Genomic DNA, 24,606 nt, shown 5'->3' on the forward strand with positions numbered 1-24,606 from the left:
CTTGCAAGTTTGCCAAGTATTTACAGCTAAACTGGATGGAATGTCATGATGACAATACCCAGTTATTAAATTTGGAAATTGAATCTTAATAGTTTTAACTTTGAGGATTCTGGGAATTTAATTCCATCTTGAGTAAGTCACCATGTGTCAGCAAACTTTCTCACTCTTTACCAAGAAAAACTGCACTCATTTTCAGGTGACATAAATGCTTTCTGCTCAGTAAGCCCTGTCCAATGATTAGCTTTTAATTTCTGTTCTGTGTTTTGCTACACAGGAAATAAACTCTTCACTATCTACTGGCAGTTGTTGTCCTGAGGGGGCGTGGGTGTTGCGTTCACACACAGATGATAATGTCTGATTATAATAATTGGTCAGTGATTTTTAAGGGCTGGAATTGCTGTTTTTGGCAGAGTGCAGTTTTGGAGCTGTGCTCAGTGTCTGCTCCCAGTAAGTTATCTGAACTACTGGCCCATTTATTTTCTGTATTCCAAGAAGTTAGTAGGTTGGAATTTGCATGAGAACTATTAGTAGCCACTCACAGAAGAGCATTTTGAAAGGATTCCCAATTAAAAAAAGACCTGGAATGAAGCTACAGTAGCTTACAGGGCTGAGCAACATCTGGAATATATTAATAGTATATCTTACACAAGCAGGCTTTCTGATTTGAGCACTGTTAGACTTAATGGAGAGAGCACCAGGTTTCCAGTGGAGAGAGACGTAAAGAGTTATAAATGCAGCAGTTGTTTTAAACCAGTGTACTGTTCTGTTTTCATCTAATGCATAATGTGTTTGGGTTTTTTTGGTGTTTTTTAATAAAATTCGATGTGCATTAGAACATTGCTCTTAAAACCAATTTCATTTCAGAAACTCCTCTATGATAATAGCTGAATATGAATTACCCTTGCGTTTTTACTCTTCAGTCAATGACCGAACTTCCAGTAACAGCTTTGCATTCGAGCTCTCCAAAGCACATAATAGAACAGATGTAATAATGACAAAAACCAGAAGCTCTTAGCTATTAAAGAGGATTTCTCTTATTCCAAGATTCTTTCTGGTCTCATGTCTAATAGAACACAAAAATAATAGGTATATCTGAGGCAATGCCCATGTCTTGTTGGTAGCATCCTTGGGTTTTACATTTTTGTATGTATGTTTTTGTTTTGTCCTGACATCCTCATAATACTTCCTGATTGAGATGTCTACGTGTTGGATCTTCTTATATATTAGGACAATGCATCCATAGTGTGTTCTTTGCTTCCTGAGGCCTTCTGTGAGTCAGTTGTGTTTAAGTTAATTTCTAATGAGCTGGGTGTGTCAATTTTAAATAGTGTTTATTTGGGCATAATGTTGGGAATGTCTTCCTTGTCTCCTTTTGTGTTTTATAAACTGTGGGAACAGCCTGTCAGTGCCTGAACTAACCTCTTTCCATGTTCATGAATAGATTACTGGGAAGATGTTAGTTGTTCTGTAATAAAAGCTTTGTGATGTATTTTTTCTGTATGGATAAAGAAGCAATACAGAAAGTTGTTAGCATAAGGTAATGTATTACCCAGTGTGTTTTCAGATGTTGCTAACTCTAATCTACTTGCACATTAAATGCTGCAGTAGACCCTCACTCTCTACTGTATAGACAAAGTGGAGAGGCAAAGTATTTTATTTTTAATGTTTATACATAAGCATGCAAGCAAAAATGGGTATTGCACTGTTGCTTCAGATGAGCTGTCAATTGTATTTTATCCTAAGGAAGAGGATTATCCAGGAGCTATTCAGCTGTGCTTGGAATGTCAGAAAGCTGCCAGCACTTTCAAACACTACAGTTGTATAAGGTAGGTTGACATTATGCAGATGTCAGCTTCTGTATGATTTTATTTGTAAGTAATATAAAATAGTGATTATTGATTCTCATTCTCTAAAGAAAGTGTAATTGAAAAGTAATTTTTAGCTTAGAAAATTAAAATTGAGGCAGTTACAAAAGTGTAAGTATCCTCTGTAGTATCCCACCTCCCTCTACAACTAACCATTCTTCACAGTCGTAACAGCACCTAGTCAATGTTTAGACTATATGATTGTTTTGTAACTATGTAATTGTTTTGTAATTACTGTTGTAATACGTTGGCAGGTTAAGTTTCAACTTAAAAGTGAATTACAACTGTGCTCCAACCTTTCACCTAGAGATACCTGAGCTGAGTTTTTAATGAGAAGTTTTTATTCTGGAATTAATTTGCCTATAGTAAGATGGCTTCTGCAGGATAACATACCCTGAATCTTGTGAATGAAATTAGCAAGTGCAGAGTTTCATGCTGACATGAAGAAATTGCTTTCAGAATCTCAGAATCAAAATGAATCCAAATAGCTGCAGTTCTTAACTTAGAAAGATTTAATGTTTTCATTGCTTTAAAAAAAAAAAAAAAAAAGAAATTGCAGGGAATGCTCGTAAGCTCCGTCAGGAGGTGTAGTAACATTACTGTGGAGGTCATTCTGTTTGAAGGTTCATTGCATGTAGAGAAACAATAAAGAAATACTGGCTACTCTTTTTAGTGTTTAATGGTTTTTAATGGGCTTTTTGCTGCCTTTTTTTCTACTTAAACTTTTCTTTGGTGGGTGTTGTACCCAATTTATCTAATGGAAACAAAAAAGAGGGTGATGGGTGTTATCATTTAAGCACAGGGAACTAAACAGAGATGCTAGAATCTGTCTTTTGATAATTAATGTTGGCCCCTAAGAAGAAGATTCACAGCCCAGAAGGAAGTTGTCTAAAATCAGATGTGGTGATTAATTAATGAAAACTGTGCTTTCTGTGCTAGAAGAGAATATTGTGCCTATTTCTTTGTTGCTTTGACCCTTCAAAACAAAACCGTAGTAGTCTTTTTTTTTGTCTTTTTTTTTTTTTTTTTGATTGCTGCTCTTCTGAAAGTTTTAAAGCCGTTTGTCTCAAAGGTGCAGTGGTGCCTTTCTTTTTCCTAAGTAGTTTCTGTTATGGTAGCTATTTTTGTTAATTTGTTATACAAACTTTAAAAATTTTTCTGAGAAAGCTTAAATTCTCTTTTTCCTATAGCATTTCTGTACGTGGTTCCTGAGCAACAAATTAAAAAATTACTGTAGTTTGCTAAGACTTGACAGCCCTGACCCTTCTGGGTATGTTCTGTTGTAGACCACAGTGCCATACAAAAACATTTATAGCAAGTTTCTTGGGGGTTGGGAATGTCTTTGAATGCTTGGTTAAATCCTAGCAGGACAGAGTCTTATTTAGACCCTCTTAACACTGTTGCATTACAAACCTAGAATAATGTGCCTTTCCACATAGCAGTGATGTGATGGTGCCAGTCTGACACAGCAAAAGCAGCTAAATGGTTTATGATGAGCTACTATATTGTGGCTCAGTAGCAGGGTTTTTAGAAATAAGAAATGGTCTGAATTGTTTATATTAGCAATAATTGTATTCTAAACATTTTTTTCATTCATCAATAGTGAGTTAAATTCAAAACTGCAAGACACCCTGGAACAAATAGAGGTAAGAATTAATATACTGTTATTAAGTATATTAATATTTAATCTCTAAGTATGTCCTAGGATTTAGTCTCTAAGTACTAGAGATTTCTGGTAAAATGTTGTTAGCAATTACAGAATGTGTACATTTGTTTCAAATACTCTCTTTGGATGCTGTAGCCATTGCTGTTCATATAGACTTCAGTGCTATAATCAACCTAGATGCTCTGTAATATGTTATCGTTTTATGACCCAGTTCATTAGTTGTGCTCACTGTAAGTGGTAGAGCAGTCGAATTAAAAAAGTCACATAACACTTGAAGTATTGAACTTCTAAAGAGTTGTGAAAATAAATTAATAGCAAGCCAGTAGGTTTGGATAAGCTATACAAGAGATCACAGTTTCACAGGAAAATGTAGAGGTCAGCAAACTGGAAACTGCTGGATAGGACCAGTGCTAAGCTGTAGGAAATAAGACTTGGATAGCTGTGAAGGATGAGACTAAAGCTGGTTTTAGTTGGTAGACAATATCACAAAAGCAAAGGAAAATAAAATGTTAAGTGTCTTCCTGGAAATTGGTGGGGAAAAAGGGAATTCTTTGAACTCCACTGTTAGGTAATTTTGAGCTGGAACTTGTCAAGCTTTTTGTCAGAAGTCTAGCAATGTAGGTATGTATAATGTGTATGTGATGCGTGTAATGTTTAGCAGGAACCTGAATTATCTATTTGAGCAGCTGTCTACACCCATTGTTACATGTTCTTCAGAAAGTCAGACTAGTACATGTTTTATCATACCTTGGTATTTAATTCCCTGTAAAATTAAAACTTTGTCAATTTCCTTCAATTACGTCTTTGTACTTCAGCTTTTATGCAAAGCTTCTTTTTGTTCCTTTAGTCTTTCTTTGATACTGCATTATTCAGAGCATGTCTGGTTCAAAAGAGCTGATGGAATGACTGTTTTCTTCCCACTCTAAAACAGGCTCTGTAAGAGTGAGCACTCATTTTCTCCTTGTGAGCAAATACTGATGTTGCTTAAAAGGAGACACACATCCTTACTTCCTTCCAGTAACAGCTTTGAAGAGCAAATTCTGGTCTTAGCAAAATATGATAAACTGTGTGATATTGGTTGGTGAAAGCAGTTCACAGCTACCTAAATAAGCACATTCAAGATTTTTATTTACTATTTTTGAATTTATAGAAATATCTTATTTTCTTCCTGTGAAAGTATCTTATTTTCTACTGGAGTTATGCCTGTGCATATGGAAGAAATAATAATCCTGGGTTCCATGGAGTATTGCTGAGAAATTAATCTAGAATAATATCCTGCTAGTTAAGATTTCAGTAATAAGTATTTTCCATAGTTTAGTGCCTCTACTTAAGTCCATTCCTCTTTCCTTTTTTTATATTTTTAAAATTTTGATTTTAATATAGATTTTACTTTTGTAGTATGTTACAAAAAAAATGCAAGGTAGTTATAGTGGAAAGAACTATTGAAAAATTTAATAGAAAAGATGAATGTTCTCTATTTAAGGGCTCTATTCATGGGCAGTTTGATATCCCAGTTTTTCTCTTTGTACAGCTGTTCTGCAAGAAACAACAGAAGGAAATTTTTTTTTTTAAAAATAAGTATATTTCTGAAATTCAAGTTGCTGACTACTGTTTTAGAGAATTTCTGAATCTTTAGGTTAGTTGTTCTTTTACCATTTGGCTTAGGGAAGAAAGTACAATGAACAACTCCCACCAAATCTCTGGGATTTACATCAAAAATATTTTGTGACTAATGATGTAATTCATGAAAATTTTCCAGTGGATTAAGTACATAGCAGACTAAACACTCATCTACTGTGGTTTCTGTTTTTAAGAGCAAGACTGTAAGATTGCAAGATCATTAAATAATAAGAAGTGAAATGGTTTTAGTATCTAGCAAGGAAAGAAAATATTTGTTAACTGTGTATGTTATTATATGTTATTGATCCATTCTGTTTTTATTTTTTCATTGTTGATTGAAAAGAACTAGAGTTAGGTTGTGTATCTGACTGTATTACGGCATCTACATGAGCATTATGTTATTAAGCTACACAATCAAATTCTTGAAAGCTTTATTAGTCATTAAATACATGATCCCATTGAAGTTTTTTTTTCACTTAGTTTACATGATAGGTGAACTTAATTTGTTGCATAGCTACTCAGTATGCTCTGACACAGCTCTGCTGGCAGAACCCATATTCGTGTGTCTTTCTTTTTTGACTCATTGTTGACTGATTGTTGCACTGATGTAGTATTCTATAAATGGCTGTCTTGCCAATGAACTTTTAATTCGGATAGTGTTAGTTCCATTTAAGAGATGCAGTCAGAGGGTTAAGAAGTCTATAATTTAATTGATTGAGCTGAAACCCCCAGATCTGCGTTTTTCTTAGAGGTAGAAGTAAACCAGCTTAGAAATCCCAGCTCTCCCATATTGATGTTCCTGGCCTTCTCAAAGTAAACATCACTGAATTTATCTTCAGTGTTCTTGCTTGTTCTTGGGAGTAGTGGAATCCTTTGGCTGACACTGAAGCACTTACACTGCAAGAAGTAACACATAAACACCTCAGAACAGTCCAGTCACACACAGTCTCGGTTACTTTACAACCATAATTATCACACTGTTTAAATAAACATCTTCCTCACTTGCTGTTGTTGTATTACTTGGCCTGTTTTTATTTAGTGTTTAACAGCTTTTTTCTTTCATTTCTATAGGAACAATTGGATGTAGCACTTTCCAAAATATGCAAGAATTTTGATATCAATCATTATACAAAGGTTCAACAGGCTTACAGGCTGCTTGGAAAAACACAGGTTAGTACTTAACTTCTGCCGAAGTCACAAAGAATAGCACGAAGTCACGTCACAGCATAAAGCTTTGAGTACTGTGATGGAAATTTCTTTTCCTAGTTGTTCTGGTTTAATCCCAGGTGGCAGCTGAGCCCCACACAGCTGCTTGCTTCCTCCTCCTTGGTGTGATGGCAAAGTCAAGGGGCAGGCAGGTGCTCAGTCATCCCCAGGACAACAGGACTGCATCATGTGTAACAGGGACTTGTGAAGACAAACTTCATCACTCCAAACATCCCCCATTCTGTCTTCCTGCCCCAGCTTTTATTACTAAGCATGACACCATATATTACGGAATATCCTTTTGGTCAGTTGGGGTCAGGTGTCCTGGCTGTGTCTCCTCCCCACTCCTTGTGCACCCCCAGCCCATTCTGGGGGATTGAGGTGAGAAGCACAAAAGTGACCCTGTGTAAACCCTTCTCTGCAATGTCTAAAACATCTCTGAATTATCAACTGTTTCCAGCACAACTTAAAAACACAGCCCCTTGCTCTGTACCAGCTACTGTAAAGAAAATTAACTCTATGCTATCCAAAACCAGCGCACTAATGCTGATGGATCTTGCCAAATATATATATATACAAATGTTTTTATAATGCTCATGTAATTTAACAGTACTTGCTAAAGGTAAGCTGTGTGTTACTGCAACCTGTAGTTTTTTGGACATGTTATAACTGTAACTGTTGCATATTTCAGCTCTGTTTATACTGTTGTTCACACTATTCATTCTGTTTGGCCATGTGAATACTATTTTTTATAGCTAGGTCTGTTTTTGGTTGTGCACAACCTCTGCCTTGAGTATTTCCATTTTATATTGTGCTGTTAAAATGATGGGAATGTAACACGTGAGGAGATGGATTGTTTTGCAGTAAAATACATCCCATGGCATGTCAAACACATACTGTGGACCTGTCCTGAAGGTTATATCTGTGTGTGCCTAGAGCATTTTCTGTGTATATATAAGAGTAGACCTAAGTTCTCACATAGGATGGAGTTCTCTTCCGTTTGGTGCACTGCCTTGAGTCTTCATACTGGTTTGTTTCTCTGAGAAGGAATTAACCAGTTTCCTTCAGAAGGTATGAAGTATGGGAGCTAATACCAAGGTCTTGTGAAGTAAAGGGGATGAGGAGACATGAAAGTCTTGGAGGTATGTTTTGTTAGTGATCAGTGCTCATAATACAGGCTGCATGTGGTGGTGGCAGTGTAACAGGGATTGATTTACTTAGGGAAGAGATTCCCCCAGAAAGCTTTAGTTGCTAAAGATGAAGTCAAAGCACCTGTCCCCTGATGAAGGCAGGACAAGAGCCCCAATAATTTTTTATTATGCTTGGGTTTTTTAATGCTCTTTCCAGATTTCAGGAGCATATCTGATATAAGATTGCCTTTCTTGGGTTTGTCTTAAATTTTTGTTTGTGTGTTTTGCTTCTTTCTAATTAGAACCTTTCTAGCGAAGTTGGGTTCTTTCTTTCCTGGCTTGACTGTAATAACAGTGTAGCTCTGCAATAGGGGATAGAAATGGATTTATCTTCCCATACTTAGTTAATGTGCAGAACTATTGGAATGTCTAAAGATTGCAACCTTAAAATCAGGGGAGAAGATTAATTAGACTTTTTCATTTTTTAGTGCACTGAATTGAATTCCTTATTTACTGAATAAAAATAGATCCAGTGAATTCACTGCATGTCAAGTGCATGACATGTTGAGAAAGACAGATATTTGTTGGAGAGGAATGAAGTTTCTGACAAAATGAAAATGTTATTTTTTACTGCATGGTTTTGCTTGCTTTGTTCCATTATAGAGTGACTTGGTTTTGACATTTTTTTATTACTAGAAAAGTATATATTTTAAACTTGCCCTGAAAATAATTCAATTGCATTGTTATTCAAATCTCTCCCATATTTACCTTTTCTCAGTAAACAAAATGTCAAGATCCTTCGGTATCTTCAATACTTTACATTATTTAATTTGTCATTCTGTTTTCTTCGGCTAATTCAAGTTAGGACTAGCTATAGAAGATGGTCTGTTTTCAATGGGATTTAAGTAGAATTGCTTCTTCATTTCTTATGGAGTGATTGAGTTTCAGCTCTTGTCAGTAGCTAAAAATGTCAAATAGGATGTAGTGAAACTGAACACTTTCAAATCTGCTGATTATATGTATGTGAAAATGGTGAGAAAATTCAGTTTCTGAAATGGAATAATGTTATATGCAATTTATTAACAACAGGGACACTTGGGATACATCCTGACCTGAAACTCAGGCATGATTATGGCAAAACCAATATCTTACACAGTCATTATGTAACTTTTAGTACATGTAACTTTTTCCTGGAAAAGGTAGTCTTTTTTTTTCAAACAGATGTCTTTTTTTTTCCTACCAAAAACAGGAGTGTTATAGGAAATTTATTTACATCATGTGCTTGCCTTTCTCTAATGCTTAGTTGTACTTAGGATTTTCACTCTGGAAAGTGGATGAAGACTTTGTAATTGTGCTTTTAATTTTAATGATTGCAAAGGAAATGTTTTTTATTTAGTTGGCAGTGTTTCCACTGAGAGAAAGAGTATGAATCTCAAGTAATTTATTTTTGACACATTATCAGTGATTGGGAGGGTAAATAAATGAGTGAGCAAATTCTGGAATTAGCTATATATTATTAATATTTACTAGTGACAGTGCATAAAAAAACCGAAATCACAGAGGGAAGATAGCAGAGGAAACTGATTTTACTTGCAATACCTGAACTCTTTTATGTGACCATATTGTAATATTACCAAGATCTGTGGTAGGTATTTTTGGGAGATTGGAGGACATGCTTACAAGTGTTCAGTACTGAAAAATATGTATGTTAAAAGATGATGGCTAAGAGATGATGGCATATGACAAATTGAATTTTACTATTTGATTTTGTTACTCCATTTCTTTCAGACAGCAATGGACCAGTTACATATGCACTTCACCCAAGCCATTCACAACACCGTGTTTCAAGTAGTCCTTGGATATGTGGAGCTGTGTGCAGGAAACACAGACACCAAGTTTCAGAAATTACAATACAAAGACCTCTGTACAGTATGTAATTCTTGCATATATGTATGTTTTTTAAACATCTGAATCTTTTCACTGTTGTAGGTGTACCTTTTGTCAGTAGGGACCCTGTAGCTACTCTAGTTTCTTAATACAACTTATGACTATTTGAGATATTTGTTACTCATAACTTAATGTTGATTTTGATTGCACTAAATCTTAGCACCTTGGAGTTACTGTCCACTCCATCTGACAAATAAACACCAAGATTTAAAAATGTGTGTCTTCAGTATGATATGCTACTGGAAGTAGTTATTGGAATAATTATTGTATTTGAACTTTATTCCAGTGCATTTAGGTAGTATTCACAATTTCTCTGATACTACATTTCAGTAAGAATTCTTGTAAAGATTCTAATTTAATTTGAGTCTTCCTATTATTTCTGACTTTGTGTCATTCATTTTCATTCTCATATTTAATTTTGCAATTTTGATGACAGGATAAGGGACAGCTATAATATTGAGATGCAAAAGTCTGATGATAGGCAGATCATGGGCTGGGAATATACATATATTTTCCTGTGCTACAAATTTTAAGTGCAGTTTCTTGCATATTTTTAATGTTGTTAGAATGAATTACTGTACTTTGAGTAGCATTTTTAGTTCACTCTTAGGTTTTTCAGTTTGGATTTTACCGTTATACCCTGAGAAATTTTCTAAAACTTCCGTGATGGGGAAGAAGAACATGAGTTATTTTAAGTGGCTCGAACATTGAATTACAATTTGAAATTATGTTTCTATCTTGAATGTTCTTTAGGATGTTAGTTTCAGTCAAAGACTTAAGCCCTCATCATACTTCATCAACTTAAGGACCCACCCCATCAGTTGCAATTTATTAAATTAAAATACAGTCACATGGTGAAAAAAATTCATATTCTGATCAATTTTCTGTTTTTTGTCTTTTTTTTTATTTTTTTATTGCTGCTCTTCTGAAAGTTTTAAAGCTGATTGTTTCAAAGGTGCAGTGGTGCCTTTCTTTTTCCTAAATAGTTTCTGAACTTTAAATTTTTTTATGAGAAAGCTTTAATTCAGTTTTCACTTATCTCCTGGGATCACGTAGCTGCCACTAGTAAACAACACATCTGCATTGTAAACCATTTCATTTTAAATAGGTGCCTCTTTGACTTAAAAAGCTTATATAATCTTAAGAGCCTTCATATAAATAAAAGTGAGTGTGATAAGCAAAATAATTTATTTGGAATAATTGACTTTAGTATTCATGAGCATAATGAGTAGGTTTCTGGGTAGTTGGTATTTCCACTTAACTGAAATGAATTCTGGCTACAGAAAGCCAGCAGACCCTGATCTTTGTTCTCCGGACTGCAGTCCTTTCACGTTTCTGCTATAAGCCTTCAGAGTGTGGTTTTATTTTTGTTTCTTTGTTTCTAATGAACTTTTCTTCCAGGATTTTATTTTTATTTAGCTTTATACTTACAGAAGTCGTTAAGTTCATTTCTCATTTCTTGCAAATACTAATGATACTAAGCCTATTTATTTACACTTACTATTACTGAGCTGCTTCTGACCAGTTCTAAAGTACAGGTTGTGTGCTGCTATTTATCCTTGTACTTGAGCATGTGGAGGGATCTTTCAGGTACTTGGAAGTACCACATTTTGTAATACACAGAAAGAGGGTGGCTTTAACTGCATGGTTACAAAATTAGTACCTCATAATTTCTATTAGTTTTACTTATGCAAAGCCTTAATGAGATGCTGCTTAAGTTAATGTGACCCTGCAATAGCTGGTCTTCTGTATAAAGAAGGTACTCAAATTCTGGGACTTCATTGTACTATGAATATTGCTGTAATTGCATTGAAATTTACTTTTAAAATTTTTCATTACTATCTTGGAAACTATTATATTTAGGGACAAGCTGCAGATGGGAAATCAGTGTTGGCTGTTACCTGTTGTAATGCATTTGTGAAATCAGGGTGCTGAATAAGATGAACTGTCATAGCAATTAAATTTCTAACTTCCTGTGGAAAAAACAGTAGGTTTTCATCTCATGTATTCAGTTGTTGGGGAATAAATTGTTTAAGACAGAAATACGAGCCTTTCTCTTAGTTTAGTTCAAGTGAGAACCCTCTTCAGGCTGCCTATGCTGTTAAGCCAGGTTGCCCTTTACATGTAAAGGGTTGTGGAGTACTTTAATTAAGCAAGGGAAGTAATATAAAATTGAAGTATTCCTTTTGAGGCAGAAACTCTGCTATGTGTTTCTAAAAATCTGTCAAAATGAACTCATCGAGCTTATTTCCATTGTGTATGGGTAGTGAGGGACTGCAGTCGCTTTTTTCTTTGTTTTGTTTGCATCTTTTTGGAAGTCAGATACTGGATATTATAGTAATGTGAATCTTAAAAAAGAATAATGTTTTCAGAAATTCTTAGGCATTTATGAAAGTTAGTATGTGTGCACTCAGAGTCACTGTTTCACTGAGTGCTTCTTTCCTTAGCAATATGCCATGCTTTTACATATTTTCTCTTTTTGAATATTGTTGGAGCAGGGCAAAGATTGGCTGTTTCAGTCTCAAGTTTTGATTTTCCTTGTTCTAGTATAAGCTTAAAGAAATTCAGTTCTCTTTAGTTTAAGTGGAGTTATCTTGGTATTTAGTAAGCAATCCTTACTTCCTGTCCACCTGAAAGTCAGTATGTCTTCAAGTGTAGCGATTTCCACAAGCAAACTTTAGATCTTGGCTACCAAAAGCCCCGGAATACAGTAAGAGTGACATTTCCTGATAAGTTAGTAGAGAAAATTGCTGAATCAGCAAGTTTGTTTGTTTTAAAACTACTTCTTTAAAGATCATTCAACCCAATGGGGTGTTTTCCAGGAAGGCTTCCCTGTAGCACTGAAGTACAAAAGTCTGTGTCGTTGAACTGACGCTCAGGGGTGGCTGCATCCCTCTGATAGTGAGATGGGCTTACTTCGGTATCTGTGTCACTGTAAAATAAATGTAAGAGGTAGTTAATATACAGGCCAACTGAGAAAATGAAAATAAGAGATGCTAACAAAAACACTTTGTACCTTTGAACAACATTTGATTAGTTGACCAAAAATCAGGAATCTGTCACTTCTTAAAATGCATTTGAAAATGAAACTGATGCATGCCAGCTCAGCTGTATGAATTTGCTGCAGCAAAAAATGAACATGATTTTGAAGTTTCATGATGCTCTTTTGTTGTTCTGCAGCATATTACGTCAGACAGCTACATTCCATGCCTTGCTGATCTCTGCAAAGCCCTCTGGGAAGTCATGCTCAGTTACTATCGGACGATGCAGTGGCATGAGAACCATGACCAAGATGAGGCAGAAGTTGTGTCTTCTGGTAAGGAACTTCTGATATTTGGAAATACCTTTTCTTATGCTCAAGTTATTAATTTATGTCGATATCTTTGTGGTCTTGACTCAGTGCCTTCACCATTTTTGCTGATAGTATGCAGTAAGGACTAAAGCACTCACTGGATTTTTTTACCCTTCAGTATAAGGTTAATTTTCTAATGAATATTTGTATGCGCCAGTCTTGCACATATAAATTATTTTATTGTAAACGGTGCTTAGAGGAAATGTCCTTCCTCTATTGTGTGAAATCTTAAAAAAAATAATAAAATTTTTTTTTTTAGTAAAAAAATTTATTTTGGATTGCTGGAGCTGTTTTTTGAGTTGAAGCCATTGCTTGAGATGAAAGTTTTTATAGCTATATCAGATGTAAAATTCAGTGTTGAAATATTTGCTTTTGTGATGTGCTATGTGAAGAAAGATTCTGAAGTTTTGATTGAATTGCCCATTCTCAATAATATTTACATTTACAGTTTAAATAAGTTAGTTACATTTTCTTTTCCTGTGTCCATTTTGCTGTGTTTTTTCAGATGTAAAATCAAGCAGGTACCATAAATAACTTACTTAATGGAAAAATGATCATAGTAGACTCCTAATTCAACCACATATGCCCTTATAAAACTAGTTCCCCTTAGTGTCGTTAATTGTGATATCCTGAGGAAAGAAAATAATCTGCACTCTAAAGCCTTCTACAGGAACTATTAAGCCTAATAAAGTGATATATACAGTCAGATGCATAATCTTAAATGCACTGTTTTTAAATGCATGCCAGAGTGTTTTGGTATGTTTACTACTAACCTTCTGTCACCCAGTTTTTAATTTTCTGGAGATATGGCTTAGCTATAATGTACAACTGAAATATAGTGTTCTACTGAATCACTTTTTTAAATGCCTCAGCAATGATAAAGCACGCAGAAGGGAATTTTACAAATAGAGTTTAATTTCAGAGGGACTATTAATATCTACTGGTTATTTTTTTTCTAAAACTCATTGCTTATTCTACAGTAATTATTAAAACTGTACATGGGATTCTCATTTCATACTTATTGATTTCAAGACACAGTCAATGGCTGTGATACGTGATAAAGTCAAAGAGGAGAATTCCTGTAGAATGGGCATGTATGTCAGAGGGAACCAGGGACGCAGTTCAGGAGATTATGATGAAGTTGTTCCTCAAATAAGCCCCATAGACTGGAGCAGTAGATGTACCACTATGTGTGGCTTTTATAATTTTGGGAACTCATGGCTGTCCCAGTGTTGTCCCAGTTAATCTCAGCACTCTTGGAAAGTGCCTTAAATGTGGAAAGGGGCTCTTGATCTTAGGGCAGAACTATAAAAGTGAGAAGCTGGACTTGAAAGATGTTATTTATAAAGCTCTATCTATTTTTGTAGTGAAACTTATCCAAAAGAAGTCCTTGGAAAGACAGAATTAAGTATTTATATATAGAACTTGTTTAGTCGAACTGAGGATAAAATTAGTGAACTAAAATTATCAACATAACATGAAATGTTGCATCATATTTAATGAGCTGCTACTTCGTCTATGATTTTGCTGTTTGTACGGTAAACAGCAAATTGATGTAATATGGGGTTTCATCCCTCAAAATAAACTAATTACTGGAAAATTTTCCATTACACTGTTTGTTGTGCCCAGAGCATTGTTTATGTTTTTAGTAAAGAATCAAACAGAAAATGAGTTTTAAAGGGACCTAGACAGATAATTTTTTCTTACCTGCTCAAAGCAAAGTGAACTTCGAAGTCACAGTGGTTTGTGTGAGGGCTTGTCTGGTTCAGCTGGATTTTCACATACCATGAAATTTACTGTGATGTTTATGTAATTTACATGTATTCATGAGACAGAAGACCTGAAAGTGTGTGGCAAAATGAGCACAATAGCATTTAAACTCCTGATTTCACAAGTGTAATCCTAGGGGTAAAAGTTTGTACCAGCTCTAGTATCTGTAAAAGAGTCAAAGAAAAGCAAGAAAGAAGTGATGCAGGATGTAAATTTGATTTCAACCATTTTAATTTTCAAAATGTTTCTTTTATAGTAGTGTTTAAATTTTGTGCAAGACTTGCTTAGTATTCAAAGAGTGAAGCTAGAAGACAGATTTGATTGAATCCTTTTTTTTTTGCTTTCCTCTACTGAGCAAGGATTAAGCAAAAACCTTTTGTTATGACTGAAAGCTGCCTTTTTGAATTTTGAGAAATTATGAAAAAACTGAAGAATTACTATATTTAAATCAGGCATCTAGAATAATAACTCCTGTATGGTTTTGAGCCTTGTTTTTATGTGGAGTTATGAATATGTATGTGTTCTCTAGCTGTTCCAAAATCCTCAATGCAAAATGTGTAAATGCTTGTGCAGTCCTTGATTTTCAAGGAAGTTATCCTAAATTTATGTGTTTGCATGTGTGAAGTTAACTGCAGTGCAGTTCATTAAAAGACTGGAAACAAGACTTTGTAGCATGACCAGCCATAAACCAGGACCACTGGGAGACTGACAGAGAGATAATATTCCATTGATTATTTGGTGAACAATAACATCTATGTTGCAGTGTGTGTCCAACCATTCCTCCATGAATGGCAGTTCGTGAGTACAGGGACTGTGGTTTTAATCTAGAGAAAAGGACAAAGAGACTGACTTGTTTAGCATTGGCTTCAGTCTGCAGAAGTTTAAAAGAGGGGAGGTTGCTGTGGCTAACATGGCTAGTTTTGTTTCCTTGATAATCTGGGAAAGGTTAAATCCACTTAGAGGTTTTCTGTTTATACAAATTGGATTCTTAGATTCTTTTTGTCTATGTTTCATTTAATCTTCAATGGAAGATCAGGAAAATGCATTTGTCAGAATTATTACTTTCAGATGATAAGCATAGGTACAGTTACTAGATTCATGTAGGCAGTGGGTAATATTTGTTTCGTGATTTTTCTTTCATAAGGAAAATTTTTTGCATGCCCTGCAACAGTAGATATAGTATGGAATATGTTTAGGTCTTGTTTGCACATAAAACAGCCTTTTATCATCTCATTTTAAGTTATTAGGGTAAATTCTCAGTTAACCTGCAAAAGCACTCTCAATGTCTTAACAGAGGAAAAAGTCGAACACAGGTTTGCAGCCTTGAAAAATGAATATCCCTAATATAAACCCAAATTCCAGACTGTGTTTTATTATATTTTTAATTTTGATGAGGAGTTACTCAGTTCAAAGTACTGGAACTTTTACGTTCTGGCTGGTTCTTATGCTGGTTCTGTGTCCTTGAGTTCCAGCGTTGTGGGCAGGCATTTTAACTCAACTGGCTTGCCAGTTGTTCTTGGTATTGTTTGTATGTTCACTACTGTAATCTCTAGCTTACAGATAAAGCTTTCTCAGTGTTTGATAAAGTTCATAATTTAATAACATGTCCAGCCACACCTTATGGCTCCATCTGAAAGAAATCAAGTAAGGCCAGCATCCTTCTCAGTATTCATATTCCCCACATCTATTTTTTGTATTTAAATGGAGGTACAGATGTAGAAGATGTCATGTTTTTGTTGTTCCTGTTAAACCTATATAAACATTCTTATAATAGGCAGTAGTTCTTGTTCTGAGAAACATACTCTCAAAGGTTCAAAAGAGAAATCTGGTTGATGAAGAGAAGCACAATGTACATGACACTCTTCTTCTTACAAAGAGTCTGTCCTAGGACTGGGAGAATGAGGCACTGCTAAGTGCTATTTATAATTGGTGATTGTTACAGAAGGAAACTGCTCACTTGACAGTGAGCACCAGATGATCTGAAGAAGATACAATCAGAACATGGTCAGACTGCTGTGCTCTATTGTTATTTTGGTTTAATTGAATTGTCAGTGTCTGAAAGAAGTCATAATAATTCTTGTTAGTGGATGTTTTTTCTTTCATTCTTTTAAATATGTGGTAGTCCAGACAGTGCTGCAGGGTCTGTTCTGCACACATCTCAAAAAGCTGATAAAAATCCTGTATCCAGCATCCCATTCCTTACTGGCCTCTAGTAAGATACTCACAATATTTACATGACACTCATCTAGACTGCAAGGTCTGGATTCAGGATGAGGCATGACAAGGAAAGATCACTTACTTTGTTGATAAAAATTTCTTGATGCTGATGAATGGAGGACAGATGTATGTTGTTTATGTTTCTGGACTCTTCTTTGGTAGACAACAAAATGAAAAATTGCTCTTTCTCTAAGGAAGGTGAAACTGAGCGAGGAATTTTTTCTGGAAAAAGCTGTGAAGCCTAGCAATGAAGAACTGCAAGGGTCAGTCAGGATTAGCTCTCTGTGATCCTTGAAGTACATTAGTACCTAAGGAACACTACTGGGACAGGTATTTGGTATGCAGGTGATGAAACTCTCCTGGTCTGCATTTGCATGTAATGCTTATATGTGCATTATTCGTTTCCATTCAGAGGTTTAGAGCAAAGTAGCTCTTCTGGAGTTTGCACAATCAATAGTAGGGCAATAGCTAAGAAAATGTGTAAGATCATTTTCAAAGCTATTGGAAATATTTACAATGCCTTTAACCTGAAGTTTCAGATGGCAACAATGTTATTGGAACTGAAGAGAACAGTTTTGACCGCAACTATGTAAAAAAGAAATTGGAGCATGGGCTTTCACGAATATGGCAGGTATGGGTTTTTAAATTTTGCTTCCCCCTAAGTATTCCCTTCCCTCTTCCACCTCTCTGATATTAATTATGGTTATAGTTATACTAATGTTCTTAAAGAAATGTCTGCAGGTTTTTTTTAAAAGTGATTTGTTTTGATTTGAATGTATCAAGACCACGAAAATATAGTCACAGTTTCTGTGACTCAGTGGTTGCAATGCTTCCAAACTCAGTCAAGATACCAAACCACAGTAACAGGACTTTCAGTCTGATCCCATTTCTTTCAACCTGTGTGCTGCCACAGGTTGTTTTCTTCACATGTGCTTTTCTCTGTATACTGCTTTATATTTCTGGTGTAACCATAGCTATGGAGAACCTGGAGCTATGTGAACCTGATTGATTTGATGGTATTCCTGGTGTGATTGCTGAGTCAGTTTGGTGTGCAGTGCCACCCAAAATGTATGATGAAAAGGCTGAGTTCTGTTTTTGCGTTGACAATAAAGCATCTAGGGTAGACTCTGTCTGTGTTACAGAGTGCTGAAGAAACTGATTATAAAATTATTTTAAAGAAATTACCCATATTGCAGAAAATGAAATTCTATTCTAAATCTCAAAAGAAGAATTTATAAGTCCAAGTAACTAACAAGTGTTAATGAACCAGGCATCCAAGCCTTCACATTTTGTCTTTAGTGTATTACGTGTATTTGTGTTTTGTAGGATGTTCAATTGAAGGTGAAAACATATCTTCTGGGAACAGATCTGTCTAACTTCAAATACGATGACTTCATATTTGTACTTGATGTTATCAGCAGGTATGCTGGTGTGGTCGTAAAGATGCTTTTAATACATGTCCACAAACGAGCTCTGATAAGATAGCACAGTTGATTAACTTGCATTTTGATGCCAATGTCATTCAAATGCACTGATAGCTTGAAGAGCAATTCTTCTATATATGAGAGTTTATGAGGATGTATTTAGGAGAGGTAGCTTTGAACTGCTTTGCTGCTTAAGTGTGATATGACTTCAGTATTGTTTCCTTTTAGGATATGGGATGTGCAGGTCAAGCAATTTTTTTTCTAAGAGATTTTAAAGGGAGTCTGAGTAAAGCAGAAAAATACTGTGTACTGCCAACCTGTATAACACTATATCTTTATGTTTTGATTATAAAATGGCAGATTGAGACTGAACTAAAAGCTCGCCCTGTGTAGTGGGCTCTCAAAAATGCATTTATTTTGCTTATGGCTCTTTGCCTCTGTGTATGGCACACAGTGATAGGATTTGAAGGAAAATGAGAACTTTTACGGAATGCAACCTTAACATTGCAATGTAACATTGGTGCTCTGCATTTATGAAGATACATCTACACTCACAGTTGGAACAGCAGTATTAAGAAATTAATAAGTATGTCTAAACTTTGTTTTATTACTCTAGGCTGATGCAGGTTGGAGAAGAATTTTGTGGCAGTAAGTCTGAAGTTTTGCAAGAATCTATCAGAAAACAAAGTGTTAACTATTTCAAGACATATCACAGGTGAGACTATTATATGTGTAATGGATGATTCTAATGACATTTGTTATTGTTGGGTAAATGTTTTCCAAAGGAATTCCACTGCATAATAATCCTGTGTTGAGGTTGACAGGAGTGTATGTTTCCTGATGAGAATAAGGCTCTGAACCCCGGAGAAGGGGAGAGGATAGAGTAGCCTTTGCTTCCACTGTGTTTGTGGAAAATCATAATTCTGCAGCAACAATCCAGATAAAGATGAACAACTTTGTAATGTGGAATTTCAGTAGTTTTTTAGGTTGCCTCTTGTCTCCTTGCATCCTGTGGAGCAACGCCTCTGAAGTCCATACTTTGTAGCAAAATTGTGCCATCTTTTTCTATGTTATTGCTTAAGAAAAGCCATCATATATGACTACAAAATGTTTTTTTCAATATGCAATTCTGTCTTGCATCAAGTAAGATATTTAGAACTGAGTCCCTCCTTCTGAGTCATGTTTTCATGGCTTGTTTGTTGGCAGGATCGAATTACATTTCAGTCAGCTCTTTTGTCATATCTGAGGCCAGTCTATGTGTTGTCATGGGCAGTCATTCTCTGAACTCAGATTTGATATATGTCTATAACAGCATCAAAACTTACTTTTCTATTTGTTTGTTTTAGTAGCCTTGTTTTTACAAATGTTTTGGTTTGGGTGATTGACAACTTTTTAATTCTAGCTGTCTAGCATTACATTCTCTGAGTGTAAAAACTAGGAAGATATGAGAAGAAGTACAGCCTTCCATGCTCTAGGAAACGCTTACTTTCCTAGTCTTGATCTGTCCTCTTGTTTGGGAGCTGTCATACAACTAATACATCCAGAACCATTTGAAAAGTCTGAGGCTTTCTGCCTAAAATCCATGAAGTATGAAAATTAGGGCATGAGAACATGAAACAGTGTGTAAATTCAGAAGATGAGAATGTGGTTTGGAATTTCTTCCAGCTTTGGTAGTTTGTAGCTAGGAATTCTTTCTGGACATTTCATGGAGACCTCAGTTCCACTTGTCTGAAAAGCTTGAGCCATAATCAGATCCACATTATATCTTGTCAGGAGATGCCACCTATTTTTATTTCTTTAAATTTTTCTGAAACCTGAACTGAATTTCATTAACTGATTTTGGTCTACCTAACCATCTTTTACTACACTGACTTATCACATAATGCCTTGTTGGGTTAAGTGAGTATAATTTTGCAGTTTTGCTTGTGTTTAACAGCTTATGGAATCATAGACTAATTTGCTGAATTATCTTTGAGTAAAATAAAGGTTAAGGAACATTGATGGCATATGTATAGAAATACTAATTTTTTGAAATATCTTGTGATGTTTTAGATAATGTAATTCTTGCGAAAATAAAATGAAATATTTATTGACATGAATTGAATTATATTAAACCTTCTAATACTTTCTACATGTTTTATGCTGCATGGGTATTGTGAAGATTAATTGGCTGATGTTTTTATCCTCAGAAGGAAAGACTTAAAAACCCCCTGTCTCAGAGCTATATCCCCTAGGTTGTTTTATATAAAAGCTTTAAGCATCTTGCCTTTTCAGATCAAGCTAGTGTGGCTTTCACTTCTCTTGGGCATTTAATTGGAGGGGGAAAGAAAAAAGCAGGAGTGCTTTTAAGGATTCATTAGTACATGAAAGCTACACAGAGCTGAAATGCTTAGAGTCTAGAAGTAATCAGTTCTTTGTGTAATTTGACATGCGTGGCCTCCTGGGCATGTGGTGTTATAGAGAACGGCCAACAGAGAGAAAATATTGAAAGGAATTGGCTGTGTGATTCAAAAAGCATAGAAGAGAATATAGTACTAGAGCATACAGGAAGCCTTTTTTTTTGGGTGCAAGTTGATTGTTCTGATAAATCAGAATGGGCTTTTGGCAAAGAGCATAGTAAGATGATTTTTTTAAATGCAATTTACTTTTTGTACTGATACACTTGTAAAAAGGTATGTCTCATCACTTAAGCTTTTCACAGAATGAATGCATCAGGTCTCCATGTATTTCCCTTTCTTGACGAATATGCTGGTGAAAATTAAGAGCATTTGTTCAACTTCTCTGTCAGAGCCTTGGTTTCAGATTTGAAATGCTATAAAACCTGTTGTGTGGCTTTCAAGTGTTTGCTTTTCTATGACTATCACCTTAGTCTCCCTCACAAACACTTCTAATTTCTAATGCTGGTTTTCACAGCATCTCTATCTGTTGTTTCTGCTGGCTTTACTGTGAGAAGATCTGCAAGCTATGGGTGCTCAATGCCCTGAAAATAGAACCTGAAGTCTATTTGTATTTAACTGGTGAATTTAAATAGACAAAGCAAACTGTAGTCACAGCTCAACACATTTCTTACTTCATCGTGGCAAGCAAAGTTTAATTGTAATGGTGTTTGTAGTTCATTATTGAACTTGTGGTATTCCTAGAATATTTTATTGCCCAATTAGAAACTCAGTGCATAATTTACCTACTGTTAATTGTTAAAGAAAACAATATGGCCTATATTAAGAAGAAAAGATAGAGCAGTGTGATCCCAAAAAGCATTCATTTTCCTATAGACATAGGTGTCCTAAGACACCTATTGGTGTCTTTTCTATTTGCCATTTATATGGCAAATTTTGTTTCTTTAATAAAGCTGTTTCTGCTTATGACAGAGTGGAGGCATTTCTAGCGACTAAAAACAACAGAAGAAATGCAGAGATGTAGTGGCTTCATTACTTTTCCTTATTGCTGTATTGATACCAAAATAAAATTAAGCCATGAAGAAAATAAGATAATAATTAAGATATAAGAAAATAAGAAAAATAAGAAAATAATTAATAGCCATTTAAGTTTTTTCTTTGAAAAGCTGAGATGTCTGTAGAGTATTAGTTCTTTCCACTTCCCTTTGCTCTCTGTTGGCTTCAATGTGTTTGAAAGAAGCATCTGTCTTCCGTGGGCTCTCAGAAGCTGTTGTGCTGTTAGTGGAGTCTTCGTATATATTATATTGCTTTCTACAGTTTACAGAGGAAAAAGATCCAGTACTTCTGCATAATTATAGGTGTCCCTCTATAATTTGTAATGGTTTTGACTAAAAAAATTAGTTTACAAATTTTGGAGATAATGTCAAAGAATATCTTTCTCCAGAGATGTCATAAAAAATACACTGCTTAGGTAGGCACAGCTTTTGAATGGTTTGTTGTTTAGAAGAATTGCTTAAATACTTGTTTTAAAGTGTAACTTTTTGTACAGTTTTAGAAGGAGCTTTTCACTGCAGAAGTGAAGTAATTGCCAACTTTTTAATTTACTCTTTCTGCCAATTAAGAGTATTCATTTTTGTTTCAGAACCCGTCTGGAAGAACTAAGAATGTTTTTGGAGAATGAGACCTGGGAACTTTGTCCTGTTAAATCAAGCTTTAGTATTTTGCAGCTTCATGTACGTTCTATAAATAAAATATACAAATGTATTGATACTTAAAGAATCATGGTGTTCTAAGAAGTAGTAGGATCCATGAACTACTGTCCAAATGTTTTTAATGGCTTCTAAAAGCTCCTCAGTTTTACTTCTTGATACTAGAAACTTAAGAGTCAAATGGATTTGGAATGTTTTTGAACACAGTAGTGTTTCTGTTTCAGGCAGGCACAGGTTTTTATGAAAGATGCTAGAGTTGTAAGCATAATGTTAGCCTTTATTTTTCATGTTTCAATGTACTGTGAATATGTCTGTTTTTCATTTCTAAATCATTTGTCTGACAGTAAGATGCTAAAAGATTAGTGCCTAAAGTTAGTTGCATGAGCACTCACTAGCTTGTACCAATTTGGCATCTGTTTCTGGAAACATAGGTCATACAGCCACATTTGGAAAGGAAAAATACTACTCTTCTGTTGTGAAGTCCAACTTGAAAGCAAGTAATTAGTGTACTCACCTTCTAATAATCTGAAGTGATTTTTTTTGTTTTTTAGCACGTGGTGGATGAAATTAAATTGTTTTGTCAAATAAAACATGGTGCCTGTGATTAAAGCTATAGCTGAAGTTTGAAAGTGTTATAGCACAGCAATGTTAAGGAAGATAATTTTGCAGCTTCTGTGGAGTTAACTGTAGAAGGAAGCAATAGGCTACTGGCTCACTAAAAGTACAGAGGGAAAGGAGGGGAGGCAGCATCAAGCAGCAAAAGAAATGGGATTATAAATCCATACATACTACTGAAAGAACTGGAGCAGCAGAAAATGGCATAAAGTTACTGATTTAGTTAAGCAAACAGAAATCCAACATTGTAGTCCTTTTGGCTACATGTGTTTTGATCTTTAAACCTTTAGTTAAATGGAAATGTACATTTTGCCATTATGAATATCAATAGCTAGAGTTTAATAGATAAAAATTGCATGTCATCTGAGGTATGTTGTGTTTTTTAGGAAAAAAAAAGTAAAAAAATCATGCCTTTTCAGTCCTACTTGGTCCATACACTTACAAAAGTCTGTGCACTCACCTGGTGATCAGAAACTCTGAAGTGGGTTTGAGAAATAAAAAATTTTGACAACTTATAAAAATAAAATATCAAGAAGAAAATTTCAACTTCAGTAAATTACTAAATAACTTCTGTAGCGAGAACTGCATTTTTGGATAGAACTTAAGTATTTTTTTTATCTCCTTATTTCTGTGAAATAAAAAACACAATTAGTTTTCACCTTGTTTTAGAACAGTAAATACTTTCAGAATGCAGATATATTGCATGTTGTGGCAGAAAACTTCGAAAAGTACAAAGATCAGCAGTGTAAGGTTTCCACTTTCAAGGTAAACTTGAGCCAATGTGAAAAGCATGCTTAAATAAGCAGCGAACTTTGGCTGAAAGTTAATTGTCAAGAAGTTTTTATCGTTTATTTTTTATGGAACTGGAGTCATAATATTGAAAAATAATTTATTTCTGTTGATAGGAATTTAAGTTCTTGGAGCAATCGCGTTCCCCATCAGTGTCGCCAAGTAAACAGCCTGCCTCAGCAATTTCATCTACGGTAACGCTGTTTGAGCAGTACTGTAACGGAGGAAACCCCTTTGAAATTCAGGCTGACAGCAAAGATGATGAGACAGAAGATGTGTTGGCTTCCAATGGGGTATGGAGTGTTTCAGGAAAAGACCAAAAAACAAACAGAAAAAACAAACAAAAAATGCATATAGTGCTTTCAGTAAATGATGATTTATTTTGTGTGACAGTGATGGCAGTGTCTTAGTACATCAGTCTGTTACCTACAGTACTGTGCTGCTTTGCTTGTAAAAGTGCCTGAAAGCCAGACATGCTGTTTAAAGTTCAACTGTTTTGCACTGAATTAGTACTTTTTTTCCATTGAAGTCAAGTGTTCCTGAAGGTTAGCAAGACATGTTCCACCTAAATTATTTTTTTCCAACTTTAAAGAACATTGTTGGTTGAAAGGATGATGACAAAGTTATTTGTATCCAAGTCAAGGTAAAAGCCAAAAAGTGACCAAAGTGCAACATTAAATGAGTGGCAATATGATAAGAAAAATAATGGTAGTCAATTTATTATTTTCTTTTTTTTTTAACAGTATGAATCAGATGAACAAGAAAAAAGTGCATATCAGGAGTATGATAGCGACAGTGATGTTCCTGAAGAGTTGAAAAGAGATTATGTGGATGAGCAGACAGGAGATGCCCCGATAAAAAGGTAAGTAGGCTGTGTGTGTCTTTGGTCTAATTCACATG

General features: G+C 35.1%; 1 protein-coding gene across 3 annotated transcripts in view; it reads left to right on the plus strand.

Annotated features, from left to right (window-relative positions):
• VPS50 (VPS50 subunit of EARP/GARPII complex) overlaps positions 1–24,606 on the plus strand; it is a 76,657-nt gene that overhangs the window by 19,651 nt on the left and 32,400 nt on the right. For all 3 annotated transcript variants that reach the window (XR_009276885.1, XR_009276884.1, XM_058831995.1), the window contains exons 9-19: positions 1,744–1,826; positions 3,469–3,511; positions 6,223–6,321; positions 9,276–9,416; positions 12,615–12,750; positions 17,307–17,404; positions 18,100–18,194; positions 18,814–18,912; positions 22,236–22,326; positions 23,823–23,999; positions 24,450–24,568. Coding sequence is in view for 1 of the 3 variants with exons in the window: in XM_058831995.1 (XP_058687978.1) it covers positions 1,744–1,826; positions 3,469–3,511; positions 6,223–6,321; positions 9,276–9,416; positions 12,615–12,750; positions 17,307–17,404; positions 18,100–18,194; positions 18,814–18,912; positions 22,236–22,326; positions 23,823–23,999; positions 24,450–24,568 (1,181 nt within the window). In the remaining 2 variants the exon portion in view is untranslated. The remainder of the gene's footprint in view (positions 1–1,743; positions 1,827–3,468; positions 3,512–6,222; positions 6,322–9,275; positions 9,417–12,614; positions 12,751–17,306; positions 17,405–18,099; positions 18,195–18,813; positions 18,913–22,235; positions 22,327–23,822; positions 24,000–24,449; positions 24,569–24,606) is intronic.

This window comes from Poecile atricapillus, chromosome 2 (genome assembly GCF_030490865.1).
Source record: "Poecile atricapillus isolate bPoeAtr1 chromosome 2, bPoeAtr1.hap1, whole genome shotgun sequence".
NCBI classification, from domain to species: Eukaryota; Metazoa; Chordata; class Aves; order Passeriformes; family Paridae; genus Poecile; species Poecile atricapillus.